The sequence below is a fragment of the Zingiber officinale genome, chromosome 4B, assembly GCF_018446385.1.
Source record: "Zingiber officinale cultivar Zhangliang chromosome 4B, Zo_v1.1, whole genome shotgun sequence".
Taxonomy (NCBI): Eukaryota; Viridiplantae; Streptophyta; class Magnoliopsida; order Zingiberales; family Zingiberaceae; genus Zingiber; species Zingiber officinale.
Window position 1 is genome coordinate 127,079,148 of NC_055993.1, and position 24,694 is coordinate 127,103,841.

At 35.3% G+C, this 24,694-nt stretch overlaps 2 protein-coding genes across 4 annotated transcripts; both read left to right on the plus strand.

Moving 5' to 3' along the window:
• Positions 1–12,743: 12,743 nt before the first annotated feature.
• LOC121976568 (uncharacterized membrane protein At1g16860-like) lies at positions 12,744–17,976 on the plus strand. 2 transcript variants are annotated; one of them, XM_042528774.1, is made up of 5 exons: positions 12,744–12,916; positions 15,528–16,561; positions 16,825–16,980; positions 17,153–17,364; positions 17,575–17,976. In XM_042528774.1, the coding sequence occupies exons 2-5, from the start codon at positions 15,665–15,667 to the stop codon at positions 17,765–17,767; spliced, it is 1,458 nt and encodes a 485-aa protein (XP_042384708.1). In that variant the 5' UTR covers positions 12,744–12,916; positions 15,528–15,664; the 3' UTR covers positions 17,768–17,976. The 2 variants fall into 2 exon arrangements, with proteins under 2 accessions (XP_042384708.1, XP_042384707.1); XM_042528773.1 differs by having other exon boundaries at positions 12,745–12,916; positions 15,528–16,570.
• Positions 17,977–19,679: 1,703 nt separating this feature from the next.
• Positions 19,680–23,924, plus strand: LOC121976564 (dentin sialophosphoprotein-like). 2 transcript variants are annotated; one of them, XM_042528766.1, is made up of 3 exons: positions 19,680–20,202; positions 20,837–23,122; positions 23,602–23,924. In XM_042528766.1, exons 1-2 carry the CDS (start codon positions 19,832–19,834, stop codon positions 23,094–23,096), a joined length of 2,631 nt encoding a protein of 876 aa, XP_042384700.1. In that variant the 5' UTR covers positions 19,680–19,831; the 3' UTR covers positions 23,097–23,122; positions 23,602–23,924. The 2 variants fall into 2 exon arrangements, with proteins under 2 accessions (XP_042384700.1, XP_042384699.1); XM_042528765.1 differs by having other exon boundaries at positions 19,681–20,202; positions 20,834–23,122.
• The last annotated feature ends 770 nt before the right edge of the window (positions 23,925–24,694 follow it).

Genomic DNA, 24,694 nt, shown 5'->3' on the forward strand with positions numbered 1-24,694 from the left:
TAGTGCAATAACAAATAAAATAATGAAGTAATAAAGAAACAAGAAGACGGGAATTTAATCTGGTTATAACCAAGAAGGTTGTTAATCCAGGGCAGTAAGAAAAGAGCAGTAGAAGATCTCCTTTGTTGAAGGCGGAGAAGTCTTTTACACACTAACGGCTCATAACTATTGCTAGGAAGTTGTTACAGAGTTGAATACATAATTCTTATTGAATTCCTAGTTCCAGGGGCCTTTAAATAGCCTCTGGAAATATGATCTCGAGGGTCTGAGGCGCCTCCAATAGGGGTCTAAGGCGCCTCCATCGAGTGGGCGGATAAAACTTTATCCACAGCGCAAATGGTCACTTTTGACCAGTTGAAGGCGCCTCCAAGGCAGATGGAGGCGCCTTCAAGCTTGAGGCACCTCCAAGGCAGATGGAGGCGCCTCCAAGGTGGAGGCGCCTCCAATACTGGCTTGAGGCGCCTTAAGCTCTATTTCCAGCATCCTTTCGCCTTTGCTTTGACTTCCGAAGCTCCGTTCTTTTGGGTGATTCCGGCCAACCGAAATAGGACTCACCCGAATCCAATTTCCGACCTTCTCCTCGAGCAACCTTTCTCCCCGGCTTAACGTCCCTCGAACGCCGCTCACGTTCTTCTCGCCCACCGGTGTACTCTTCCGCAGCTCTCTCGTCCTTCAGACTCACCGAGCCCGTCGGCTCTCTTCCCGTGCCGTCCTTCTCGCTAGCTGCGTCTTCTACTTGACTTCCTGCGCTCCTAAGCTCCTGCACACTCAGACACAGGGATCAAACACAAAACAGGACATAACCAACTTGATTGATCACATCAAAACTACCACGGGGTTCAACACCTTGCTTTGAAAGTTTCCACCTTCCCGTCTATCCCTCTTTTCCTATTGTAGACCTATTTTCACCCAATGGTTTTTACACCATTTGGTGATTCTACAAGCTCCCAGACTTTATTAGAATACATATATTCTAATTCTGTATTCATTGCTCTTTGTCAAGATGCTGCATCTTTATCTTGGAGTGCTTCGTCATATGTCCGGGGATCAGATTCATGTTCATTTGAAACCAAGTCCAAAAAACTCTCCCAAAACATGAATCCTTTAGGTTACCTAACAACCCTCCCACTACGACGAGACACTGTCTGTAATTGTGTATCATTTGTGATACGTGTCACAGTTTCTTGTGGTATTTCATCTTGTACAGTTGGTACTAGATTAGACATGTCTTTTATTATTTCCTTAAGAACAAATTTACTTATAGGCTTGTGGTTCATTACATAGTCCTCTTCTAAAAATCGGGCATTGGTGCCAACAATGACCTTCTAATTTTTAGGTCTATAAACTTCCTTTCGTTCCTCTAGGATAACCCATAAATAAGTGAACTCCTATCCAACTTTTCAGTGTCTCCCTTCAGCACATGTGATAGCCTACCCCAACTCCGAATATGCTTCAAATTAGGCTTACGCCTATTCTGTAATTCTATGGGAGTAGAGAGTTCTGACTTAGAAGGTACTATGTTCACTTCCGTTTCCAGAGTATATCCTTAGAACGAATTTGGTAATTTTCTCAATAACTCATCATCGATCTAGTCATTTCTATAAGAGTCCTATACCTTCTTTCTTTTACACCATTCTGTTGGGGTGAACTAGGTGCAGTTAGTTGGGATTGAATCCCGACTTCTGATAAGTGACTCCTAAACTCTCCTAAGAGGTGCTCGCCACTACGATCTCACCGTAGTGTCTTGATACTTTTATCTTGACGTTACTCCACCTCAGCCTAGTACTCTTTGAACTTATCAAAGCACTTAGACTTGTGGCGCATCAAGTAAATGTACCCGTATCTTGAATAATCGTCTATAAAATAGACGAAATATTCGAAATCACCCCATGCCTGGATAGACATAGGACCACACAAATCAGAATGAACCAATTCCAACACATCTTTGGCTCTATACCCCTTAGACTTAAAAAGCTTCTTGGTCATTTTTCCTTCCAAGTAAGACTGGCAGGTTGGAAAGTTTTCCACCAGCAATGAACTCAAAAGTTCATCAGCTATTATCTTTTGAATCCTAGCCAAAGATATGATTGGTTCATTTCCGAAGGTTGATTTCTCTTATTAGAGTTAGAAGATGTGTTATTAATTTTCATTTGTTGCATCGTGGAATTTATTAGATTTATATAAATTGTCAACCAACGTACTATAATAGATAACTTCCCTCTTTTTCTTTATAACAACTTTGTTATTAAAAGAGGAAGAATATCAAGTTCTTTGAATAGTTTAGAAATTGAAATCTAGTTCTTTCTAAACTTGGTACGTAAATGCAATTTTTCAAAATCCATGTTTTATTCCTATCGGAGGATAAACATCTCCCACTGCAACAGCTGCTACTTTTGCAGTAGTGCCCATGTATATGGTGATTTTCCCTTTATATAGTTGTCGGGTTTCCTAGAACCTCTGCAATGAATTGCAGATATGATCAGTGGCTCCCGTATCTACACACCAGGTACCGGTAGATAACACCACTAAACATGTAACAACTAATGAATAGAATACACCTTTATTGTTCCTAGTTCTGAGAGGACAATCCACCTTAATGTCCAAGTTTTGTTTCCAATCATTATAATTGAGACTACTAAGTCTATTCTATAGTATAACAGCTAGGGAATTGATAAACATTTGAAATCCTAAGAATCACAAAAAATATTTGGTCAAGATCATCACCTTAAAAAATCCCCATGAATTTTGTATGTCATGTTAGTGTGGACGTATACAAATTCAAACTTTAATAGGAGATTTTGTCCATTAATTTTATTGTCTTGACAATCTATCTTTATGACAAATAAAATTAATAATTGGTCTTACTTTGATCAAATATTTGGTCAAAACTTTGAATTTAAAATAACATTGATTTCTCAAATAATATTATTTAAATTCACCAACACCTCAAACATCGAGAATTATGCATGCCACGTTAGTGTGAACATATACAAATTCAACATTTGTAAGAGGAGGGTTTTACCTATTAATTTTATTATCTTGTCATCCTAACTTTATGACAAATAAAATTAATAGTTGGTTTTTCCTTTGGTCACACAATACAATAGCAGTGACTCCGTTGGGGAGGATACTATTGAATGCGTCTAAGTATATACCATTACTTGATACTTAGTCCATTAAATAGGATTGTGCCCCTTCAGTTGGAGAAGATCACACGCTCCTAAATAATTTCCTATAACCATCCATAAAGGAAGTTTGATCTAGCGATCCGCAACAAACCCATCCGTTGTGGAGGGAGGCACTCAGAGCCAACACACAAGCTTGTTGCATCACTTTCAAGCCAGTAATGGAGACCGTGGAATTTATTTAAAAATCTCTCTCCCACTTAGTTATTTAAGGTGAGGAATTTTAACTATGCTAGCATTCATCACATGCACACACACACATAACAGTAAATAAAAGCAATAAATATAGAAATTAATTTTCCAACTATTATGACTTCTTCCATCACTGTCCTTCGCGTGCTGCCATCCCTAGGGATCATGTCGTCGGGTCCATCGAGCTTCCTTTTTCACTGCGCCTCTGGTCCTCCAATAGCACCACGCCTCGCAAGGATACGATCCGCGACAAAAATAGAATTTTACATATATCGATCCTATATTCAATAAAGGAATGTACATGTAATCTAGATCGAAACAAAATTGTAAAATCCTAATAACTAATACAGCTCCTGCTGTATTTAATATTACAATCATGCACACACAATAAAATGCCCTTGACATGTCCAAGGGTCCATTCACACACAATATCTATATGTCATAATAGTTGGAGCTTGCAACCACAAAGTTAGCACATCCTACTATTATCCTGCCTAAATTATGTATGACATGTGCATAATTTATTTGAAAACCAAACACACAGAGGCAAACCATAGATCTGATACCAATTGTTGGTTGGTCCTAGGAAGATCGTACCGGTTCCACTGTACAAAAATTTTATACAAGTGTCGAACATTTCCTAAACAACCTATTGTGTTCTTTAGAATTTAAATTAGGAATCGCAAACGGAACTTAACATTATTGATTCCAAATTTAACTTATCTGTTCTTAATGGTTTAGATTTGGATCACAAGCAGAACTTAACACTATTGATCCAAATCCACCTATGTTACAAAGTTGATTAAATATTTATTTCTAAAATCGGCTCCTAGGTCAAATATGGCAAGACATTAGGCCTTCTTGGGTATGAGATCATCCACCACTGCCTCGACAAAGCTTTTAATAGAAATTCAATATTTAATTTCCTAAAATAACATTAGGTTTAACCGAAAAGAACAATTGAATCACAAATCCGAAAAACAAAACAAAAGAAACACAACTTCAAAACAAATCCGAAACTCTAGAATCATATGTCTCTTGTGTTTGGAATTCATACAAAGAAGAACTAGCATTATGCAGAAAATAATTACTAGTTATACCTCTTCTTTGTATGCTAATAACCTCGAGATCTTCTGCCGTATTCCTCGCCTCCTCTTGGACGTCGTGTGGGTGACGATCCTCCAAGATGAACACCACGCAAAAGCTCCTCCTCCTTCTCTAAGTTTCGGCCACCACCACCACCAAGGAACAAAGAGAGCAAGGGGAAAAGAAAAGGGAAGAGGACCGGCCACAAGAGGGAGCACAAGCAATAGAATAAGAATAGATGCAATCCCTACTTCTCCTCTTCTTCTCCTTCTCTTTGTATCCGGCTATACAAAACAACCACAAGAGGTGGCCGACCCTAGCATGAAGAGAAGCAAGGACCGGCCCTTAGGAGAAGACTAGAGAGAAGAGAGAAAAGAATAGCATGCATCATGAGACCTCTCCTCCCCTTCTTTTATAATACTCGCCCAAGGTAAATAAGGAAAAATTAAAATCTTCCTCTTGTTTTCCCTTTCCTCCTTTTTAATTACTTTTTTTCTCCTCTTGATAGATTTAATTGATTGGCCGACCCCTTGCTTGGGCACCAAGTAAGGGTGGCCGGCCTTAAAAAGAGGAAGAAAAAATCTTGTAAAAATTTTATAAGCAAAGAAGGAAAGCTCTTATAAAATTTTATAAACTCTCTTTTAATTTCCTAATGTGGATGTTAAAAAAGGAAAGTTTTTAAAAATTAAAACCAAGTTTTAAAATTTAAAACTTCTCTTCTAAAATTTCCTATTTTTAACATGGTTACAAAAAAGGAAAGTTTTAAATTTAAAACTCTCTCTTTTTTTAAAACTCATGTGGATGGTTAAAAAAAGGAAAGTTTTAAAATTTTTAAAACTTTCTTTTAAACCATGTGGTCTAATTCAAATAAGGAAAGTTTTATAATTTTAAAATCTCTCTTTTAAAACTTGTAAATATCTACAAAGAGAATATTTTAAAAATTCAAAATACCCCTCATACTTTGAATTATGTGGTCGGCTCCCTTCTTGCTTGGGCACCAAGCAAGGGGTCGGCCCCCTTTGAGAAGGAAGTGGCTGACCCTATGGCTTGGTCACCAAGCCATGGGTCAGCCCCCTCTTGGACACCAAGATGGGCTTTTCATGAGTGGATTTGAGACTTCATTGAGGCTACGACAGAGACCTAGAGGAGAAATTAGTTTTAGCCTCCCAACGAGCTTGAGTATCCCGTGTTCGCCCCGAACACACAACTCAAGTTCATCAGTAATAACTCATTCCACTAGAGAGTTATTATTGCACTACCGTACGAATCCCAAATTACATTATGGGCTCCTTCTTATTATGAGTGTATTAGTCTCCCTGTGTTTAAGATATCGAATGTTCACTAATTAAATGAGTTACTGACAACTTACCTTAATTAATTTCATAATCCAAGAGTAGTACCACTCAACCTTAGTGTTATGTCGGACTAAGTCCACCTGCAGGGTTTAACATGACAATCCTTATGAGCTCCTCTTGGAGACATTCTCAATCTAGATTACTATGACACAGTTTCTTTCTATAATCAACAACACACACTATAAGTAATATCATTTCCCAACTTATCGGACCTATTGATTTATCGAGCTAAATCTCACCCTTTGATAAGTTAAAGAAATAAATACTAAATATATGTGCTTGTTATTATATTAAGATTAAGAGCACACACTTCCATAATAACTAAGGTCTTGTTCTTTTATTAAGTCAGTATAAAAAGAACTTACCTTAAATGATCCTATTCAATATACTCAGAGTGTACTAGTGTAATTTATTAGTCAAGATAAATTAATACTTAATTACACTACGACTATTCCAACGGTTTGTTTCTTTCCATCTTAGTCGTGAGCAACTGTTTATAATTTATAAAGAACTGATAACATGATCTTCTGTGTGTGACACCACACACCATGTTATCTACAATATAAATCAATTGAGCAACTATACTTAGCATATAAATGTAGATATTAATCAATGTGATTCTTTTATTTCAGATATAATTATTTACAAAAAGCTATGCTTTTAGTATACACTCTAATACTTTGGTGTGACAACATTAGCGCGACTTTCCTTGCTGTCAATTCCATCTTTCACGCTCAAACAAAACATATTGAGATTGACTTCCACTTTGTTCATGAACGTATTGCCCGCAAAACTCTCATTATCTAGTATATCTTCACTCAAGATCAGCTGGGCTGACATTCTTATGAAGGGTCTCTCTTCTCACCGATTTGCTCTTTTACGTGACAAACTCACGGCGTGTGCTATACTACTTCGTTTGAGAGGGGATGATAAGAAAAGAAATAATCACACCAAACTTTCATAAAGAGGAGTCAATCATAGGCTACAATCAAGGGATTGAAGATCATTCTAATTAATTACTCATATTAATTAGGCTACAATAAGGGATTGAGAATCATTCTCTCCTATTTAAACTGTGTATAAATATTATCTAAATTATTCACAATAATGTATCGAATCAAAAAATCATTTTTTCCCCCTTGTCTTCTTCAACTCTTCTTCATCTTCTATCTATGGAAGGATTGGATAACAACCTTGGTCTCAATAGGGAAAAGTCCAAGAAAAAATGAAGAGTCATCCAAAATCAGCAAGTTCCCAATTGATTCTGACTTCCTCCCTTATATACTCAAAGTCCATCCTCTTCAGTCTTCTGTGTAAAGTGTAGCGGAATTAGTAAATTGCAGTTCCAGTTGTGATAAAAATTCATACCTGGATTGCTACACCATCACAAAAATGGAAAAGAACTTAACAACAATATGAAACAATTACATTTAACGTTTGATTCGATTCGAAGAGCTAGATAATTGAACTACTAAAATAAATCACAAAACACTAAAGAACTAACCTCTAACTGTATGTTTGTTCCGTTTCTCCTCATTTAGCTTCTGGAATTGTAATGACTGTCTATAATAGCTGAAAGCTAAAAAATGGCACAAAGAACATAAGCAAACAGAGTGAGGAGATGTTAATATTTGTTGCATCTGCAAGACAAAATTATTGCAGACAAAATTATAATGTTCATAATTAGAGTTCCAAACTACTTTTGCAAAATTTAATAAAATTTAAACTAAATCAAGGGTTAACTCTAGGTCCTTGAATTTTTAATAAAATTTACTAGTAGAAACTTGTAAAATCACAACCATTCAGTGATCATAGTCTTGGAAAATCTAAAGTAACTTAAATGATTATAATTAAAAAATATGAATATTTGATGATACATTTATTAAGAATTAATCTAAAGAAACACAAAAGACCATTCCCTGAGTTATCCTTTATCATCATAAAGCTAAAAACACGATAGTACTAGTGAAGGAGCACCTGATGTTGCGCTTTTCCCTGCTTTTTGGAGACACAATGAACCCTAAGAAGATGGATTCCAGTTACCAAACATGAAATTTTGGTCAATGAAAAATTCAAGCAGATACGCAATAGAAACATAACCGAATTATATGAATAAACTCAACAAACAAAAAGTAAAACAAACTGTTCGTCATTAGGCATTACACAGCTCTAAATTAGTAGATGTATTAATAGATCATGTGGGTCATGGTTATCATGGATTGACGTAGTTAGTATCTACTTAGTTGGTATCTATATGCAACGGCAAAGCTAGAAAATGTATAGCCCCCCGGTTGACCTAAAAAAAAGTCTCTAGTGGTACTAGTCATCCTCCGGATTACTTTCTCATTTTTTTACTCGGGCTATTTTCCATTCTTTTTTAAATATTTTTTCTTTTTCCTTTAGAAAATTCAGCAGTTCAAAGTCATCATCTGTGTCGGCCCTTGGGCTACAACTCGAGTAAGCCATCAGATAGTTCTGCCCTTGTCTATATGAATGTTTACTCCCATAAATTTTAAAGTTAATTTTCATTGAATACAAAATAAAGTGTTTAATCTTCTCTATACAAAGGGTCGCTATGCTATGACAAAATATCCTCCGTAATTTTGACATGAGATCGACGATATTGGACCACTTGGAATGAACGATATCATTTTTTGCTCAAATATGTATCATAATATAACTCTATTTTTTTTTATCAAGGATTACGATGTAAAGATTATGACCTTCAAGTGATTAATCATATCGATTCTCTCTAAAGTTAATCAATTTGATGAACTAAATATCTAAATTATTAAAAAATATATATGTCCACCACACACATCATGTAATATCGGCTCTCTAATAATAGATCAAATAGATGGAGTTTGAGATTCAACTGTTATCCATCGTGGAAGATATTTTTTCAATGGATGATGAATTTGAGAACGCTATCTATTAGGTCTTCATAAATGTATTTTAATTTATGCTGATGATTCCTATAAAATATACCGTGAAATAGAATCGGCATCATTAGTCAGACAGGCACAAAGGCAGATAGCTTGGATACCATACCTTATCCTAATTAAAAGAAATAAGTAATAGCATTAGTACTTGGATATTGTAAGTTTATATGTCAACGACGGTTCCAGCCAGCCTATCTATACAGTAAGCTTCTGTTGCAGCACAAGTTGAGTAGTTGACCTGACACATGTACTTCCCACATCACCATACACGGGGCACATGGTTTTAACCATGTTTTGCATTGTGATGAGATGCATGTCTTCGTATAACTGTTATAATGAATATTAATCAAATATTATATTGCGCTAATGACAATTCGTAGCTTTTATAATAGTGCAATAAAGAGTAGTTTTCCACAAGAAAAACATATAGAAGCGAAATGAAACATTATTATTTTTTATCATAAATGAAAAGACACTATTTTTTTTTCACTTTTATCCAATTATTATTTCAAGAAAAAACTCACATTTTAAACTTTTATTAAACATTGAACTCGGGTAGATGATATATTTGGTTAAAAAAACTGATTTTTTTTATCATATTAAAGTCACAAGGTATTGTAAACACAAGAGTAAAAAGGATTATAAAATATCATATTCAGATTTTATATCCTCAGTATTTATATTGATTGGAAACTAGATATTCATATCCATTAAAAAAAATCAAATATTCTCTATATTAATATTTTTTTTCTTTTTATCTAACTTATCATCCTTCTTTTTATTAACATCATATTCAAAATACATATTTAATTAAAAAATAAATTAAACATCTATATAACATATTCATATGAATTTTTATATATAGATATAATTTAATAGTATATTCATGTTGAAATTTAAATATTAATAGTCCCTCCATATTTTTCTTTATTGAGTTAAATATCAAATTCTCTTGAGAGGAAATTGTCATTTGTACACTGAACAAGATAATACGATACCACGAGTTAAAAAACAATTAGTAAATTTTAAAAAAAAAACTTTAGTATATATATATATAATTTAATTAAATATTTAGATCAGAATTTAGATCTTACTAGTCTCTCCATATTACCATCCATTTAAATCAGATATTAAATATTTTATCAGATTTAGAAGAAATCATCATCCATCCATGCACCATAAAAGATAACCCTATACCGCAAGCTAACGCCAAACGTATCCCCTGAAAGCATAATCTAAATACTCAGTTTGATTAATTTTGAAGATGCGTTGCAAAATTTATTCGTCATTTTTAGAAATAGAATCTGTCGATTCTGTCTTAGATTTTAAGAGATTTTGTTGGTAGATTTCATAATAAAGACACATTTTTATTTATTTTATTTTATTTATTTATTTATAACGAAGCTTCGCGGAAATTGTAGAACGTGTCCTCGTCATGCGCATATTTACAAATATAGACGGATACGTAATTATCTATTTATATCCGTATCCAATTGACTTACCTAATCCCATAACTCACGCGGTTTATCACAAGAATGTCATGCCATGAGACGAAACTAATTAAATAAATTAAAATGGGTAACTATATAAAACTGTAAATATACATATTTAAAAAGTAAATATAATAGTAAAATTATTTCGGTTGAACCGGTTCATTATTTATTGTCGTATTTTTTTTTATATATTTTTAATTATGATGTGTTTAAGTATATATATCATATACATTTAAGAACAAAAGTGACAAAAATTAAAGCTATGCTAAATAATGTTCTTATTATTTATTGCGTGGACAGATTAACTCGGGTACGATAGATTTGCGGACACGTGGCGCCCGTACGACGACCTGCGACCACCAAAAAGCACGTGACAATTACAGTGTAGCAAATGGGTTAACAGTGTGCTTAATAATTCGCACGTGACCATAACGCACAGCTAAAATCATGCATCTGGCGCCGTAATTAACAGTTAATGGCCAGGTAAATTGAAATTAATTCCAGTAACGCTCTCCCTCCGAGCTTAAAAACGTTGCTAAAACGGCTCCCTTTGAGTTTCCACATAAGAAAATTCAAATTGTTGGTTTTAAATGACATTTTGTTAGCTAATTAGTAAATTATATTATTATAAATATAGTTAATTGGATATATTGACATTAGGGAGGGTAATTTTTCCCACCAGTATGTGAGAACAATTTTAAATGATTCAGGGAGATATTTTCGGTATGAGTTCGAGTTTGTAAAAAAATTTCAAGTATGGATTTAGATTCGACAAGTATGGTGATATGATCCCCATCCTTTAATCCGTCCTGATATAGAAAAAATTTATGATTTTTAATTAGGGGATCCCATCCTAATCCCACGGGGATGGAAATGGAGATTTACCATTAGACTGAGGACGAGGATTGGAACAAATTTAAGGATAGGGATATATTTCAGTGCCAATCATGGAGAGGATAAATCCACGTCCCACTTTATTATATCCCTAATTGGCACATGTATTCGTTAAGAAATAATTATAGTTGTAAAAGGGAGAGAATAGGAATGCTCAGGATTTACGTGTTTACTTGAATTGATACCATTAAGTTCAACGTATTTGTTTGAACTCGAATATTGCTACTATCTAACTCGATTATAACGTTCATAATTAGTTAATAGATGTCTCCGCAGGATGTTGCTGGAAAAAAAATTTCTCTCATCCTTTAATCAAATTGATGATTGACTATAAGTTGATCATGTAGTTTATCTTCATTCATATAACCTAAGAATCGACCATAAGAAATACTTGAGATGAGCATAATAATCATTTGCTTCAATAATTATTCCATAGATGTGCAACGAAATTCATCTAAATCGAATGTTCATGAACAAATTTGATATTCGACTTGATAAGAATTTGTTTATATTCGTTCAATACATACAAGATTAATTAAATGAATAAACTTGGAATAACTTGTTAAACTAAATGAATAAATTAACTTGAATACATATATGTTAAATTCGTTAATGTTTGTGAATAACGTTCGTGAATAACAACAACTGTGAACAATGTTCATGAATATCAATAAAATTTTTATCAACGTGTTATCAAGCTTAATAACCGACTATACAAATTTAAAATGTAAAAAATTCAAACAATCAAACAAACTTGAATTGAGAGATTGATAATATCTAAATGAACTAAGCCCAAGCTAAATTTGAACCAAACTTAAACTCACAAAAAAGAAATCAAACTAAATTTGAACAATTATTTCAACAACTTAATTCATTTTAGACTTGATTTAATTTGGTTAACTTATCAAATAAATTTGAACACTAAAAATTTGATTGAACTTGACTTCTTTTTTTTTTTTTGTTATATAGGCATCTAATTCTTACTATTCGACTAATCTTAGAGGTCATCGATTCATTACACGAAAGTTTTCGACCAACTATTAAATAAATCAGAAAACATGTAAGCATTATGAGGATGACCCAATGTTATAAATTTTTTAAACTTCTCAAGTGTAACATACCTTAGGTGAATTTAAATCCTCATTATCTAGAGAATTTGTACCATCTATTTCCATTGCATCATAGTTCCATAGTTCCGATGGAGAGGAGAAGTATCTATTTATTATTTTTTTTAATATCAAATATCTAGATCTTTCAATCAAATTAATTTCAAAAGAATCGGTGTCACCTCAAATTCTACCCACTAAATAAATTATGAAAGTAAGATGATTTTTATCATGACGTCCAATATTATTATTTGTTTTAAGCAAGGAGGAACATTTATTATAATTTTTTAACATCTCAAATAGTCGATCTAAAATTATATAAAAATTAATTAATTAATGTATAGTCTACCGTCAAAATAACATTTATATTAGGCAAAGCCTCTTCAATGGTCGATAGCCAGATCCCTAGAGGGGTATTTTTGTCTTTCACCGGTTTGAAAGTTACAGCTACAGTCCAACCGTGTCACTGCCTGTGAGAGACTAAGACCTCTCTCTCAATGTATCTCCATCTCTCTCACACATTATTTCTTCCTCGCACCGTTTCCTTGGAGGTCCTTCTCGGCTCATGCATCTCGCTCTCCTACTCTCCCTTTCTCTGCGATTTTGCAGCACCTTTAGGTGCTTTTGATCTACTCGCTGGCTACTCCGGAATGCTTCGTCGAGGTACGACGATTCTCTCTGCTCCTCTCTAGCTCTCACTGCGGAATCTAGGGTGTTTTACTGATTAGCGATTGTAATGGGTAATGGGGGGAGGGGGGATTGGAATCGCTGATCTAGTTACAGATCTAAGGAAAGGAAGACGCTTCGGCTTCTTTTGTTGCTTTTTGGATCGGGGTTTTGTTCCTTCCTATTTTGAAATTGGACTTTTATTTCCTGGGCCGGGGATTGCTATTGGTTGGTTAATCTCGTTAGTTTATTGTTGAGGAAGTGGAAAGTTTTCTTTTTTTTCCCCTCTTTTTTCTTGGTAGGTGCTGTGCTGCCTGTCATTGGATCTGGGTTGGTTTAGGGAAATTTAGAGAGGATAATGGAATGGACAAGAAAAGAGATTGATGAAGAAGGTGACTGCGATCTGCTGGAAGTTTGCTGGTTGAGATTAACATTTTTTCTGGCGCTGGAAAATGTTTCTTTTATTTCAGGGTCCAATTTTAATATTGGAAACTTGTGTGAAAATGTTATCTTTTGCAATTTGTTTTCTATTTTGATGAGTTGTCCTAGTGACTTCTCCGTTCCGCTTATAGACAATGATAGTGATGTATTTGGCTTAATCTTAATCGCAGGAAGTAGGCCTCAGAAGTTACTAATCAAAAAGGAAACGCTACTAGTAGTGTCTTTTCTTTTATGGTCCAGTCATGTGCACTCTAGTCTCAATGTTAGCGTGACTGACTCCGTGTTTTCTCAATATTTTCCTGATTGATCTAACCATATCAATCAACTGCTTAGTTAGATACTTGATTTGAGTTCTCAATAAGTTGAACTAGATCTGGGGTAAGAAAATAGATATTTATAGATCATTGTTTCTCTTATATTGCGCCTGGTCATGAATAATTCTTGCTACAAGGTTTGTATGAAATAAGTTTGCTTTACATTTATGTACTTTGTTTTGTGCCTCGGTACTTTTAAATATCATTATAATGAAGGTAAAACAACATGAGTTTTTTTTTTTGCAATATTCCTGCTTCTTAGTCATGTCAGACTAAATTGTCTTAATTATTAGATATCTTATGCAAACGCCAATTATTATTATTTTAAACATGGTTGAATAACTAGAAAATATCCATGTAGCTGACTAGTTGGGCCTGATGTTTTTCTAGCATCTTTCAACAAGAACTGTAGGTATATGCTACAGTATATTGCAGTAAATACTCACCTGCACATAAGATATCAGTGCTAGAACCAAGAATACTCACTTGATGTGATGTTCAGTTATTTTCTACAACTTTTAAACTATACTAAAGACTTCTTCACTTGATTCTTATAATTTGTCATTTTCAAGTACTGTTCCTGCCTTCTTTTTGTGCACCTAGCTTCCTAATAATTCAATGATAAAATGCATTTAACTTTGGGTTTTTAAGAGAACAATTGGTAGTTCTGTAACACCAAATGTCAAACACTTAAACTAGAGGAAAGTAGTTAATCTGCAATATTTTTTTTTCCTTCCAACTCAACATGGAGGAGAAAATATTAATGAAGTGAAGTGATCAACAATGTCTGTTTTTTACTACACATACTTTTTCACATGACTCGTGAACAACTAAGGGGGAAAGTTCAGAATTGGAAACGGTCATTATTTGCTAGGTAATGTACCCACCCTATAATCATGAAATATGAAGTTTAATTGGATAGAAAGAAAGATTCTAAAGTATGAACTGTTATCATATTTTGGGAGGATATTATTGCTGCTTCCATTCCATGTGCTTTCACTTTTCTCCTTCTTAACTGGTACCCTGTCTATACTCACAATTCACATGGGATACCTCCTTTGAGTTGCACGGTAGCTTTGTACAACTGAATCATTTGTTGAAGTGGGATAGAAACTGTTTTTCTCAGCTGTCAATTACCTAAATTTTAGTTTGGGTGAACACTCTTTGTGGTTGGAGAACCATGCTTTGGCAGCTTCCTAGCTCTTGCTAAGTTTGAGCCACTGAATTATTTTGTGCTGCACCAGTTATGAGAGTACCTCAGTTTCATTTATCATTCTTTTTTGCTGTTTGAATGAAGAACAAAGTTTTTGTTATCTTGATCTTTTCATTAATAAACTTCTCATTTCTTTAATCTCTAATTTCTTTGTTCCCTCAGAAATTGATTAAGTTTGACTATAAACTTGAGTTTCTAAGTGCTATGGTATTAGGTAATTGTTAGATATCTAAGCCAGCTTATACAATCTATGCAATTCAAGGCAATACAAAACAGTAAATTAGTCTGTTATATGATTCTACCTCTTGAGCGACTTTTCACTATCAATTATCTTCTCTTTTTTTTTTTTTTGAATTTTTTTCACTTAACACTATCACATTTCTTGAAGGGCTAAGAGGGTTGTGAATATTGTTTCCACAATCCACTAATATTCTAACCCTTGCTTCAATTATCATGGAATTTTGTTGTCTTTCATTTATATGCCATGCCCTTAAGAATACTTTTGGTTTGGTTAAGTGAGCCAATATCTTTTTCTTTTGTGTGATTCCTAACTAAATAGTGCATGTGGAGTAGTCTGCCAAACTCTGCCTAAACATGGACTTTGTTTTTTCACTGACACAATTTGTTGGTACTTTTATAGGGTAGTTGAAACTTCAGTTTGCAACTCTAGCAACACAATGAAAATGATCCATCTGTCTGCTATAGTTCCCGGCTCTTCACAATAGTTATTTGCCATCCACCTGACATCTCAAGATCTATACAGCAGATTTAAGACTGATGGGGTCAAGGTTTCAATCACACCAGCTCAGCAATGGCCTTTACGTTTCAGGCCGGCCTGAGCAACCCAAGGAGAAGCCTCCTACAATTTGCTCCACAGCCATGCCATACACTGGCGGTGATATAAAAAAATCTGGTGAACTTGGAAAGATGTTTGAGCTTCATGTTGAGAAGTCCAGAAAATCTGCTCCTCTTAATAATGCTCCTTCAAGAAATAGATCATTCGGAGGCACTGCTTCCAACTCAGGGCCCATTATGCCTAATGCTTCTGGTCAGGCAAGCTATACAAGTTCTCTTTCTCATGCAGCTCAGGGTTCGGGTTCTTCACTTGTCACTGGTGGTTCTGGTAGACAAAAATCCAATTCTGGACCACTTAAACATGGAGATTCAGTTAAAAAATCATCTGGGCCTCAATCTGGATCCGGCATCCAAACATCTCGCCAAAATTCTGGTTCTATTCCAGTAGTACTTCCAACTACAGGTCTCATAACTTCTGGTCCAATTTCATCTGGGCCACTTAACTCATCTGGCGCCCCCCGGAAAATATCAGGCCCTCAGGAATCTACTAAATCAATGAAACTAAATAGTGCCTCCATAGTCCATAATCAAGCTGTCACCAATCTCAGTCAGGAGAATAACTATTTGTTCAAGGGAAGCTTGCCTAAGCCCATCCTTTGGTCTGTGATTTTGTTGTTTGTGATGGGTTTTATTGCAGGTGGCTTCATTCTTGGTGCTGTTCACAATCCAGTTCTTCTTGTTGTTGTTGTAGCTATATTTGGTGTTGTTGTCATGCTTTCCTTTTGGAACGCTTGTGTTGGAAGAAGAGCTGTCTTGGCATTCATTGCCCAGTACCCTGATGCAGATTTGAGAAATGCAAAAGATGGGCAATATGTGAAGGTCTCTGGGGTATGCAACCTGAATTATTACGATTATTGTTTTTACCTTGAAGTATGTAGGAAAGTTTTTAGAGAAGTTATACGTGGAGACAATTTTCCCTTGAATTAGTACAAAATGCACTGAAATCTTGTTGAATAAGCTTTTTTGATTAACTATTTTTTCACTTTATTTGATTTGTTGCCATTAAATCCATGTTTCCCATCTTCCATATCTTCTCCTCTTTTATTCATTCTACTAGATATATTAACATGTGATTCTTATAGGTTGTCACGTGTGGAAACTTTCCTCTTGAGTCGTCATACCATAAGGCCCTTAGATGTGTGTACACATCCACTGGCCTGTACGAATACAAGGGCTGGGATGCAAAGAATGTCAATTCTGAACATCGACGTTTTACTTGGGGATTGAGATCAATGGAGGTATTGGACCATTCTTTGTGAGGGAAAAATAATAATCTTCGGATTTGAGTAACCAACAGAATTAACTGCCATAAATTGGAAATTTTCATGCTTAAATTAGTTGAGCTTACATTTGTTAAATATGCTTCTCTTGATCTTACACTTCTAATCATCTGACCTGAAACTCTGTCAGAGGCATGTGGTTGACTTTTACATATCAGATTTTCAATCTGGCTTAAGAGCTCTCGTTAAAGCTGGTTATGGTTCTCAAGTGACTCCATACGTCGATGAGTCTGTTGTTGTTGAGATCAACCCAAACAACAAGGAGTTGTCTCCTGAATTCCTTAGGTGGTTGCAAGAGAGGAACCTTTCCTATGACGATCACGTCATGCGCCTGAAAGAAGGGTAATCTGCAACTTTAGCTCCTACACACTCCATCCTTTTATTTATTTATTTTTTCCCTTTCGAGATCTACCTTGTTTATAGGTGCTACTATTTAAAGTCTATTTTTTTCTGTGATCCTTACCTGCCATTCAAACTCTGACAAGAGAATGGTTTAGGATGCATTAAATTTTGTTTAAAGTCCATTCATTTGTGTGATCTTTTTGTATGCAGTTATGTTAAAGAGGGCAGTACTGTAAGTATAATGGGGATCGTTCGAAAGAACGAAAATGTCCTGATGATAGTTCCTCCCCCCGAGCCCTTTTCCACGGGGTGTCAATGGACCAAGTGCGTACTTCCAGCGAACCTCGATGGACTAATATTAAGATGTGAAGACACCTCCAATGTCGATGTCATACCAGTTTAACCGACGCAATTACAGCCAAATACATTGGTTATTATCTCTGCCATTGATAAATTCGTTTGTCAGTTGTTTGAAATGATTGTTGTTGTTCATTCTAAAGAAGCGTCTTGATTCCTCATTCTGTATAGCTTTGTGTTCCCTCTTTTGTTCATCAAGTGGATGATTTTGCAAGAACAGTATATTTGTAGTAATTATCATATAGTTGCTTAGTGTCCAGTTGACTAGAGGGCGATAGATATGTTATAATGATATAGGGGATCCATTCTCGCAGGTATATATTTTTGGAGAAAAAAGTTCTTCCAACTTTCTAGCTACTTACCTCTCTTTGCTATATTAAGTAGTTCCATTTGCACCGTCAATTTTAGGTGGCAACAACATCCTTACCTCTCTTTGCATTGTTAATGAGATAAAAGCGAAAGGGTGTTTTTTTATTGGAATACATCAAAAGATATTCTGTGATATATTTTTATTCTGAAATTACTCTTACTTTTTATATTGTTACAGTAGCATGAGTTTATAGTAAGACCATCTCCAACTGCATTAAATTTGGTGTAATTTTAAATTTGGTGTAATTTTCAAATTAAAATGGTGTAATTTTAACACCAAATATAATATTTCAGCTCCAATCCATTCACATCATATCACATAAAAAGGAATATTTTTTTAGAATATTTTATTATTCTTATTAATTTGTTTATATGATAATTATTATATTTAAAATTAATATTTTATTAATATTTGATATTTTGAATTTTTTTAAATTCAATATCCAACTATATATATATATATATATTTTAAAATTTTATTATATAATTAATAAAATAATAATTTTAATAAATTAAATATTTACAATTATACATAATAAAATTTAAATATGTTATTAAATACACTTATTTAAATTTATAATAAATAATAATTACATTTAAATATCCTATAAGTGTCAGAATCTCTCCCTTCCTTTAAATTATTTAAATCTCTCCTTTTTTTAAATTATTTTTTCTAATTCGACACTTAAATTATTCTCATCCAATCCTTAACACATGTTAGAACCTCCCCCTCCCTTAAAATTATCTCACTCCAACTCTTGACATATAACACATGTCAGAACCTTTCACTATCTTTAAATTACCTACCCTCCAACCGACATATGTCAGAACCTCTTTTCTCTTTAAATTATCCATCCTCCAATTTTTAACACATGTCAAAACATCTATCTTTCTTTAAATTACCTCCTTCCAACTCTTGACACGTCAGAACCTATCTTCCATTTAAATTGATTAAAATTTTTATTTTTATATATTTATGTGCATTTTTCTATGTATTATTACATATATTCTTCATTTGAAAAAATATATTTATTCGTAAGCTATAAATGTGTTTGCTATTAATTGTTTTTATTCTTTTCATGTATATAATTTTTATTTTGATTCATATTTTTATACTTTTAAAATATATTCGCTACATTAGCAACCTCTAGTGATGGTCCTACGGATATGGAGGGAGATACATATAGGTACGTCAGACGCAGGGTGGGATAAGCCTCAAGTCGTCAATTTCTGATAATCGACCCTTGACTCTTAAGCTAGAGATATCATGTGTTACGCTGTTTTTAAAATTTTTATACTTTTTAAATTTTTTATAAATAATAACTTCTAAAATCTATAATTAAATAATAAATAAAAGATTATAAACGTATAATAAAAAATAAATTATTCAAAAAAAAATATAATTGATAAAAAAATTTTGATTAAAAAAAACAAAACCAATAAAAATAAAAGAATAAAAACTTAAAAAAAAACGTGAATGTGTGAATAAGGAAAGGATATAAAGGTAAACAAATTAAGTGGACCGGGAGGCGAGGATATTTAGGGAAGTGGAAAAAACAGCTCACTCCTATAAAAGGTCCACGGAACATGAAAGGAAAGGGATAAAACAGGCACATCCGATCGTTAATTTTGCCCTAGTCCTCTCCACCTTCTTCCCAAATCCCGATCGCTTCCTTTCTCTTTCTCTCCCTTCTGCTAGGGTTTCCTCCGCTGATTGATCCCGGCGAACGAGTTCAAGGAGATGTACAACGGCATCGGGCTCCAGACCCCTAGGGGATCTGGCACAAACGGCTATATTCAAACGAGTAAATTCTTCATCAAGTCCCGGCCTCCCGTCCGCCCGGACCCCGCAGCCTCCGGATCCAAGCCGGAGGGTGCCGTCCGGAAGCCCAACAAAGACATACTTGAGCACGACCGCAAGCGGCAGATTCAGCTGAAGCTTTTAGTACTGCAAGAAACCCTAACCGATCAAGGGTACACTGAGGCCGAGATTGCTGAAAAACTCGAGGAGACGAAGAAGACACTTGAGGCCGAATCCGCTGCTGCCGTTGCTGGCGAGGATGGTGGAAGCAGTCGCGGTCGGAGGGATCGCCCTCCCCTGCCGAACAAGAGGTATTGATCTCGTGCTTTCTTATTTCTTTATTTGGTCATTCATCTAGCTCTGGTTGTCCACAAGTTTATGCCTAACCTAATTTGGTCGAAATTGTAAATTTATTTAATTTAGCCCATACTGTTCCAAATAGGTCCGACATAGTCTTAGTTGCTATGGACTTAAATTTCATACATCTAGAGGCCTTTCAGATATTGTTTTTCAACTTGAATTCAGTTCTTCTTCATTGTTCCACTTGTTTATACTTCCATGTTTTTGTTGCAATACTATTTTACAACGTCACTTCAAAATTGCAAAAGTGATTTTTCATGCAGCCATCAAAATGCAACTTTGCAATATGCTTGCAGAAAGGCCTTGCGCCACTGCACCAAGGAGGGCATTTTATTGGCTAGCAAATAATGCAACTTGTCGACTTGCTACAAGTTGATTTCCACCAAGCCAACCAAACTCGTCATCTTGGATAGGTTAATATAACAATTTATTTGGAAGTTCATAATAAGGAAGAAAATTTGGAAACTTTGCTCAATATGTTTTGTCATATCATGTTCTTGTATCTAATTGTTTTTTTCTAAGACTTTTCAGCATTAACTTTTCCAAATAATCATTGCTGGATAATGTAACATTGTTTTGCAGTAGGTTTGCGGATACTCAATCTCATCATATTGCTGCGCGAAAGGAGAAACAAATGGAAACACTGAGGGCAGCTCTTGGCATTAAGGATGAGAAGAAATCATCTGAAGATGAGCAGCAAGGGCAAATAGTGCTGGATGAGGAGGAAGACTTGGAGCCTGGAGAATTTGTTGATGATAAATCCGAACAAGAGAAAAGGCATATGATTTCTGATGAGCAACAAGATAAAAATCAAGATAGGAAGTCAATGAATAAAATGGAGAAACATATGGGTGAAGCAAAAAATGAAAGCAGGAAATCTGGAATTGATAAGTCAAAGCACCAAGAAAAGAATTCATCCAAAGGAAAATATGTTAGTTCTGACAGTGAAAGCAGCAAAAGTATTGATGAAAAGAAAAAGAAGCACAGAAGAAGTAATCAGCATCACAAGATTGAAATGGCTGCTATAGAGAGAAGGGAGAAGGAAAAACATGATTATTCTGACTCAGATAGTGATTCTTCTGGTGACTTTGGTCGTCGGAGACAGCCAGCAAATCACAAGAAGAAACTCGAGAGTCATTCCATAAAGTCAAATTCTGATTCACATTCAGAAGATGAACTGCACAAAAGGAAACCTGTTCAACGACGGACAGGAACACAGAGACATGACCTAGAGGATTCAGATTCAGAAAATCATTTGGACCCAAAGAAGCATAGAAGAGATAGAGAAAGAGTTAACATGCATGCTTCTGCTGTTGAAAGCATAAAGAAAGAAGCCTTGAGCAACAAGCAGCGTGAGAGAAAAAGTAAAAGACATGACTCTGACTCAGAAGATGATAGTGATATCAAAAACAGCAGTAGGTTGGAGAAAGAGAAACTTGTAAAATCTAGCAGACGGGACAGCATAAGGGAATCTGACTCTGATAGTGAAAAGAAAAAACCCATTGATAGAAAAAGGCCTATCACTAGAAGACATGATACTGATGATTCAGATTCTGAGAGTGATTATGCCAGCACCATCAAGAAGAGACTTGACATGAAAAAGGGTTTTGAAGATGTCTCTTATTCTGATATCAAAGAGAAAAATGAAACTAGGAAATCTTCCACAGATCGGCATGATAAGCCTGGAAAGCTTTCTGAAAAAAGAGTAGAGAATATTAGCAGAAAGCGGCAGCACCATGACTTAAGTGATGAGAGATTGGCGAATGCTAAAGATACTATTAGAAGGCCATCTTCTGCTTGCCATGATAACAGAAAAAGGCAACGTCGTGACACAGATGAGAGTTATGAATCTGATAGTAGCTTGGAAGTCACTGACAAAAGGGTAACAAAACAAAAAGTTTCAAAAAGAAAGCAAAGCTCATTGTCTGAGGATAGTGAAAGTCAGATTTCTGAGTCCAGCAGTGATTCATATTCAAGTGATAGCAGTGATGATAGTATGGAAATATCTCATAAAGGAAAATCTTACAAAGATGATGATAGGAACATGGAAAAAAGGAATGCCATGCAGCAGAAATCTGCTGTAGATGAAAAAAAATTGCAGCACAGGCTTGACATAAAGAGTAAAAGTGGGCATGGTAGTGATAGATTTCAACCAAAGCAAGAAGGCAAGGATTTTAGTGACTATGGCAAGCAGGGTATAAGAAGAGAAAGGAAAGGTGAAGCTGCAGAAGAAGGGAATACTATGCCTAGAAGTACTTACTTGGTAGAAGATGAAAGGGAAAAAGACAGTGAAAGAAGGCTCTACAGAAACTATGAAGATAAAAGGAGGAAAGTGGACTCAATTGTGAAGGATATTGATAGCAAAGATGCAAAAGAAGATGCGATTGATCTTGGGCACCGGAGGTATAGTGAAAAGGAGAGCTTTGCTGATATTAAAAGAGGGAAAAACCAAGATAACCGACAGTACTCTCGAGATGTAGATCAACATTACCACAAAGAAGATTCCAGCAAGCGTCGCATTGAGGGTCCAAGTCGGCATCATTATTCTGAAGATTCTAGCCGTGATCGCCACACTGAAGATTATGGTCGGCGTCGTTACATGGAAGATTTTGGCCAGCATGGTCGCACTGAAGATTCTGGTAAACATAACCACGCTGAGGACTCTAGTCGTCGTGGATCTGCTGAAGAATCTGGCTGGGGCCACTACACTGAAAATTCTGGCCGGCGTCACCATACTGAAGATGTGGACCGACATCACCACAGCGAAAATATTGGTTCTCGTCGCCATTCTGAACATAGAGACCGACGTCATTACAATGAAGAAGAACGGCGTCTTAGGCGATGATAACTTTGAATGGATGCAAAAATATGGTTAGCTATTGCATGCTTTAATTTTGTTTTTCTTTGACTTATTGGTTGTCTTCATTTAGCCTAAAATTTTCTGGTATGATATGCATACTTCATCATATTCCATCTTGTCAGACACCCAAAGTTTGAGATTGTGTAATGCCACCACACCTTTAAAGTCAATAGGAACAAGGATGTTAAGTATCTATTACTCTGTTTGGTAGGCTTATACATTGATCTTGATCTGTTCATGCATGCTATGCCATTCATATCTTGCACAATCAAATTATGATATTTTATAAGCTAAAATTGCCTGACTGTAGGACATCATTACCATCATTAAGAGAGTTAAGCATTGTCTTCATCATTAGTTCTATCCTGGTTTCTGGTTATTTATCATTCAGCAACTATTGAACTGACATTCGTTAAGACAAGATTGATAAATTTTTGCAAACTAAGCACTCTGTTGGAAAAATTCATTTGTGATCAAACTTATTTTTCAGGCAATCATTTGGCTTCCATGTTGATCACGATGCCAGTTTGCTTCCCAGCTTGAATTGCTAATTGCAGAGTTTGAAGATTGCTAATGGCATCTACTGTCTTTTTGTTAAGCTGCTGTACTAAAACTCTCGTGGTAGATTTACATAAGGTGCTATGCTATCATCATTACATTATAAAGCTGCAGTACACCCTTTGTTTCTGAGACAATATCCAACATCAATTGCAACTTGTGCTTCTGTTGCAAGTATATTTAATTTCACTAGTGAGCTTGTTTGTAGACAATTCTTCTGTTAGTTTGATAAATGTGATGGTTATGTTTGTATAATTCCTGGCTCTGGTCCATACCCACTTCATGGTTTTGAATTTTTTTTCATGTTACCTTGGGGGTATGGTTTTAGGTTACACAGTTTGTCAAGTTTGCTGGTGATATATAACAAACGAAGGTTAACTAGATTTATAGCCGATAGGTTTCCTGCAACCAAGATCTGCAAACGACATGTGGACTCGCCAAGTCCCAGTCCATGACTCCCCCTCGAATTTTATTGCTAACTGATTCCAACCAGAGGTAGAGTTTGGTAAAAGTTGGATCCTTTAGACACTGAACACCAACAATAGGATGATATAGAAAGTTTCGTTGATCAAGAACTAGAAGGGGACAGTGAAATGTGTAGTCTGTGACCAGTCTCTCCACCCATTCCACCGGGCAATGCTTAAGTTATTTAGTGCAGGGACAACTAATTTAACTAGAAAAATAGTTATTTGGTTAAGCCAGCAGTAGCAAGGTGGAGGAAGCTTCACACCCAATTTGAGGCTCTAAACTTAGTTTAGCGATTTTAATCTGCTTATGTTTGTTCATTATTTAAGCCCTGCATAGATGTTTCTGGAACGGATCGGTTTCGTTTTAAAATATAAATAATGTATAACAGATTAGTTCCGATCCGATTGAAGATCAACGAAACTGATCCGGTAAAAGCTTAACGGAACGAAACGGAGGAAAAGGTATAAAACCTGGCCCATCCGATCAATGCTCCCCTTCCTCTCCGCTGCATCTTCTTGCTGATCATTTCCTCTCGCACTCCAACGAAACGGAGGAAA